The sequence below is a fragment of the Limulus polyphemus genome, unplaced genomic scaffold, assembly GCF_000517525.1.
Source record: "Limulus polyphemus unplaced genomic scaffold, Limulus_polyphemus-2.1.2 Scaffold2834, whole genome shotgun sequence".
Taxonomy (NCBI): domain Eukaryota; kingdom Metazoa; phylum Arthropoda; class Merostomata; order Xiphosura; family Limulidae; genus Limulus; species Limulus polyphemus.
Genome location: NW_013668444.1, coordinates 41,885 through 48,380, shown reverse-complemented (window position 1 = coordinate 48,380; position 6,496 = coordinate 41,885). Strand labels below are relative to the sequence as shown.

At 32.5% G+C, this 6,496-nt stretch overlaps 1 protein-coding gene across 1 annotated transcript in view; it reads right to left on the bottom strand.

Moving 5' to 3' along the window:
* Positions 1–6,496, bottom strand: part of LOC106468019 (synaptogenesis protein syg-2-like) — a 63,150-nt gene that overhangs the window by 22,934 nt on the left and 33,720 nt on the right. The window contains exon 9 of the mRNA XM_022396320.1: positions 5,351–5,378. Within this exon, the coding sequence (XP_022252028.1) occupies positions 5,351–5,378 (28 nt within the window). The remainder of the gene's footprint in view (positions 1–5,350; positions 5,379–6,496) is intronic.

Sequence of the window (6,496 nt, the reverse complement as noted above, 5' to 3'; positions counted from 1 at the left end):
TAGAGGGAAGGCAGCTAGTCATCACCACCCACCGCCAACTCTTGGACTACTCTTTTACCAACGAATAGTGGGATTGACTGTCATATTATAACGCCCCCACGGCTGAAAGGTCGGGCATGTTTGGTGTGACGGGGATGTAATCCCAGTAATCCATTCATGTTCCTCACTAATTAAATATCGAGAAATGTGGCTTTCTTAAAAAGACTCATAGTATTTTAGATGTCGTTCACAATTACAAAACGTATAACAAAGTTTGGCCTAAACATCAGATATGACAGTTGTTTTATAAAATATCAAAGAACCATGCAATGGATGAAAGCCAGCATTTATTATGTTTGTGTGTTATTATGCTAGTTCTCCTTTTCAATCGATAGACATAAACTTTTATGAGTATGTTTTATACTATGGTATACATTAAACATTTCCGCACACTATGTCTTTCGATATTTCAAACACCCAGTATATCCACTAGTTTGCCCACTCATACAAGAACTGAGAGTCTATAATAAAGAAAAGACAAAATGAGAACAAATCAAAAATAACTTTTCAGCTTATGTGAAAAGAACTCTGAAAATTTTAGTTTTATATATATTTATACTATATATATAAATGTATCATACTTGAATATTGTAGGACTCTAAACCATAATGTTCTGTATAAACGAATAAAGTAAATTTACATTTAATAACCACGAACGTAATATGATATGTACACAGATAGATATTTTAAAACCATATTGTTTATTTTCTAATCTATAAACGTGTTGATGTGAAAATAAGATCGTACAGAATTGGAACCAATAGGGAAGATTGGTTTTAGAATAAAGTAAATATAATTGTAAGTTAAAGGACTATCGTAGATTGATTGCCATATGGCATCGTACGTCTATTATAAGAAATTTATTAGCTCCTAACAGGAGGCAAGTAAAATAGATCAACTTGCTTGGTTGTCGGAACATGAAGCCTGTCTTAAAGCAGCATCTATTGTTTCAAGCTACGTCTCTTACTTTAACAATATTGATGCAATATAACCTTGCAGTCAGGAAACATAATGTTAATTTAAAAGTTGTGTATGGTGATAAGAAGCAACGTATACATACAACTCCAATTTTTCTAGACAAAAGCATTTACACAAAAACGAAAACGTACTGATAAGTCTACCAAAACCGTCTTTATATCAATTAGTAAGTAATGCTGGCCATCAAAGTCTCTATTCTGACAATTAATAAGTAATGCTGGCCATCAAAGTCTCTATTCTGACAATTAATAAGTAATGCTGGCCATCAAAGTCTCTATTCTGACAATTAATAAGTAATGCTGGCCATCAAAGTCTCTATTCTGACAATTAATAAGTAATGCTGGCCATCAAAGTCTCTATTCTGACAATTAATAAGTAATGCTGGCCATCAAAGTCTCTATTCTGACAATTAATAAGAAATGCTGGCCATCAAAGTCTCTATTCTGACAATTCTCTTCAATTACAACTAAATTCCAGACTAATAACAAAATCGTTTTGTTTCTTAAGCACAAAATTTTCTGACCAAGTCAAGGTCGAACACGTGAATGTAGATACTTAGCTATGATTTTCTAATAACTATTAATCTACCTGACCTCAAGCAGTTTCTAAGTTATATATTTTTGCTAATAGATCACACGAAACAAACCTCAATGTATATTTGTGGGTTTGTTAAAAACAGCATTCATAATTGTCATTTGAAGACAATGAGGCAGGGAAATTCTGGATTTTATTACCAAAATTCTATTCTGTTCGAACTGTAACATGAAAAAAATATATACATTTCCTTGGTTTTTAGCGTTGGCTTAAAATTATTTAATCAGCAATTACGTTTTAGGGTATACTGTAAAAGATCTAAGTATAAAGGAAGAATAAAATGCTATATACTTTAACAGGCGTTGCACTGGCGCTAACAAAACGTCTGGAATCAAATCTGGCCTTAGAATGAAATGTTTTTGAGCTTTGATCGCTACGATTTCATCTAGCAGTCATCCAAGAGAAACGTCCGTCTTCACCAATAACGACGCAAAATATGAAGCAATAGCCATGTTTGTTCCTGACTGTTCAACTTGGAAATGATCAAATGTTATTACTCGGGGATAATACTAATGTGTTGATTTTAGAAACTGTATCAAAAAGGACTCCAATAACAGCCCCCAGTGATAGTGGAACTGAAAACACAAAAGACGCATATTCCATAAGACGACGTTTTTCTACAAACATCTACTCATGGTATTAGACAGACTGTCTGTAGTTTATGTAATAAAAAGTTCAAGTTAGCTGTGCAGTGAGAATCTAAGCTATAATTCTGCTGAGAAAGGACAGGAAAAAAATATATGGGGTTATTTAATACTGCAGATGAAATGAAATGGCTAGAGATAAAAATACTCGAACAAAATCTACAATTAAGTTTCTTTTCGTAGTGAGTTTTTAGAAAGCATTGTCCAGTTTCATTTAAGAGAATTGCAAAGTTATAAATAAGTTTATCAAATATTATTTGCTCCTTTGTTTGCATAAAGAGGAGATTCTTAATCAAAGACAAAATTAAAAATAAAACATAGGGAAGAATGTAATAACAAGTTTCTACACTTTAAAGAGAAACAACTGCTTTTTTTTTCAGTCACTTCCAGACAGTGACGCTTTACGAGATACACCCTACCTGCTTCAAAGCGACCAGACAGTGACGCTTTACGAGATACACCCTACCTGCTTCAAAGCGAAGTCAAAGTCTGTTGTAATAGCAGATGAGCCTTCTCTCAGAAAACCTGTTAAACTAGCAGATCTTTCTCGTCCAGCAAAATATGGTAAAATATTCACACTGATTGTGTACATCTTTACCAACCAGTATGTTAAGATTATACTTTTACCAAATATTAATGCAAAACATATCAACATGCTCACAATAAAGAGTGGCAAGCTGAACAGAATTGATCGACTTTGGTCCAACTCCATAGAAATGTGTTTATATATACAGTGTGTATATTTTAATACCTGTGACCTTAATGAACAATTTAAGCCTGTTATACTCTTGGCAAGTGAAGTGGTGACTTGTTAAAATGGCAGTTTCTATGGTAACTGTAACATATTTCAGGTATTTATAAGAAATATCGAATTCCTTGATATCTCAACACATATGTGAATATTAGATATTGCTGGGCTTGTTTCTGTGAAAAAGGTGAAATGGAAATAATCGCTTATATCTCTTTAAGTGTTTGGTCTAGTCTTAATAATAAGTTTTTTAAAGCATGAACTTAATTCTTGGCATCATATTATATATGTACCTCGATTTTCATATATAACTTCTTTCAATAATGGTTTGATATTATTGAAACTTTTTATATTATATTATTTTAACAAAATGAAAATGAAGCAACAGACAGAAACATATTGTAACTTTAGGTTTAGTATATCACGTAACCATTAACATTTTTTTCTGATTCCTTTTTTAATTATATTGATGAGTACTTCTAATTTTTCATTTTTTTCTTCACCTACAGGTTGATTAAGGAGTACATGTCAGTGTTTGTTCCAACAAATATTTTAACTTATATTCCAGTTTTATCCGAAAAATGTTTTGCATTTTTTTCTAATTCTTTTTTTTAATTATATTGATGAGTACTTCTAATTTTTCATTTTTTTCTTCACCTACAGGTTGATTAAGGAGTACATGTCAGTGTTTGTTCCAACAAATATCTTAACTTATATTCCAGTTTTATCCGAAAAATGTTTTGCATTATTTTCTGGTTCTGCTTACAAGATGAACTTCAATATCAGTAATTAGATACCGATAAAGTAATAGCTTCAGATTACACATTAACAATAGCTTGAGCTGAAGCCCACTTAAACTGCTGACTCGAAAAAAAGCTAAAACTGACAACAAAGTGGGCTCAGTGGATCTTATGCCAAAAGCACAAGAGTGAAAAACTATCAAATGCACAGAATAGAGGTTTAGAAAGTGCTATCCAGAAACGTCAGAACAGTATCTTTATTCGCACTATACATGATGTGACAGACCTTTTAGAGATACACAGTAAATCGGTAGAGTGTCACAGATCTTGTTACAAAACTTACCCTTGTTCGTGTAACAGAACTTTCAGCGCTACACAATAAATCGTTATTGTATCATATGTCTTGTTACAAAGTCCATACTAAGTTCATGTGACAGATCTTTCAGTGTTACACAATAAATTGGTAGTGTATAACATATTTGTTACAAAGCCTATAGTAGAAAACATAACCTTAGCTTTGCAGAAACATCTACAGCACAAGATGAGCAAAAACAAAGTTGTCACTCAATGGACGCTAAGGGTATTAGAGACGTACAATCAGATGCACCTCGTACTAACTAAACCACATATACTGCACATTACAAACAAATCTAACAAGAACGAAGAAAAGATTTGGAAGGTCCACACATTTAGTGCACAAGAGAACATTCTTCATGCTGCTCAACTTAGAGCATACAGTGACGTGATATTCAGAATCCAACAGGAATTTATCATTACTGGTGACGTTCTATACGACACAGGCTATCGAGTTATCATTACTGGTGATGTTCTATACCATACAGGCTATCTAATTATCATTACTGGTGAGGTTCTATACCACACAGGCTATATAATTATCATTACTGGTGAGGTTCTATACCACACAGGCTATATAATTATCATTACTAGTGAGGTTCTATACCACACAGGCTATCTTGTTATCCTTACTGGTGAGGTTCTATAGTACACAGACTATCTAGTGATCATTACTGGTGAGGTTCTGTACCACACAGGCTATCTAGTTATCATTACTGGTGAGGTTCCATACCACACAGGCTATCTAATTATCATTACTGGTGAGGTTCTATACCATACAGGCTATCTAATTATCATTACTGGTGATGTTCTATACCATACAGGCTATCTAATTATAATTACTGGTGATGTTCTATACCATACAGGCTATCTAGTCATCATTACTGGAGAGGTTCTATCAATGAAACTGGTGGTAATCTTACAGGCAAAGGAAAAGTATTCCTCGGGACAAGTCTCCTAACGAAACATAAAGCTCATATTCCACTTGAAGTAAAACCATGAGGTAGCTGTTCTCATGTAGAAAAACGTTAAGAGACTAAATCACTACCACAGATCCAAAATGATCATTCATAATTAATTATACATGTTAAACAATAACGTCTTAAGTTTGAAAGGTTCAATAACTACACATTTGCGCATCCAACCTTTAACTGTTGCTGTGAAATCAATCAAATAGTATACAATAAGTGAAATAGGATTTAAGAAATATGTTTTGAATGTATTTATATACGATTAATAAGCACATTACTTACTTGTTTACTATGTCTTGTTCTCCAGGACCTATGAATGAAAAAAAAGAACATACTAAGTCCAGAATACTATAGTATATTTGTCATTGTATGTCTCTTAAGCATCTAAGTAATGTTTTAACAACCCCCTTAAGCAAGACGGTTTATCCAGTAATTTTCTTTATCTAGCTGTATTATGGTAAAGAACTGTCAGGCGTTTGTGTGATCTATATTTATGATGTATTTTGTATTTTCTTATTTCATGCATTTATGTAGACGTTCTACTATGATAGATATATGGCTAAACCAAATCAACAGCTTGAAGGTTCCACTAAATATTTAAAACACGTATCAGTATTCTATATTTGTGACCTATTGTTTATATTCTTATGGCATGCATAAACAAATGTAAAGCACGTATTTTGACTCGTCAATAAAATAGTTAACATTTTAAATAAAACTAACGCATCGACGTTAAATGTCGTTGCATGGTAGCTCTAATGCATCGAAGTTAAATGTCGTTTCATGGTAGCTCTTAGATATCGTTCTAATTAAAACAATATTTATTACATGAAAGTATGATTATTTGAATACTTTGTTAGTCTATTTGTTTATTTACAATTGCTCATGGAATGCCTAAAAACTACGAATTTTACTTGCTTTCAGTTTCTCGTTAAGACTAGTTTACCATAGAAATATAATGTCCCCAACTTCTTTAAACCAGGTTGAAAGTGAATGTAAATAAATATATTATAATTAAATCGTCAACTTTTTATGTTATATATATTTTCTGTTGGAAAATAATATATAGCCACGAGTGTTTTGAACAGGGTAATATGACTGACCTTCACTTTTATAATGCGTTCTCAGGTTAAAATGCAAATTACATTCAATGGCACCAAATCTCGTACTCTTCAATCCATACTCCAACATGTTAACCACTAGGCTACGCCCAGCTGGTATCATATCACGAGTTTTTACATTAGTCATTGTTTACTGAATCCATAACAATCACTTATTTGGTTGAGAAATTACCTAATATCATAAAAACATGAACATGTCAGGTATAAAATGTTTATCTATATGAATTTAACGCAAAGCTGCACAATGAGCTAACTGTACTGTACTTTACTGTGAGCTAACTGTACTGTACAGAACACAATAAAAAAA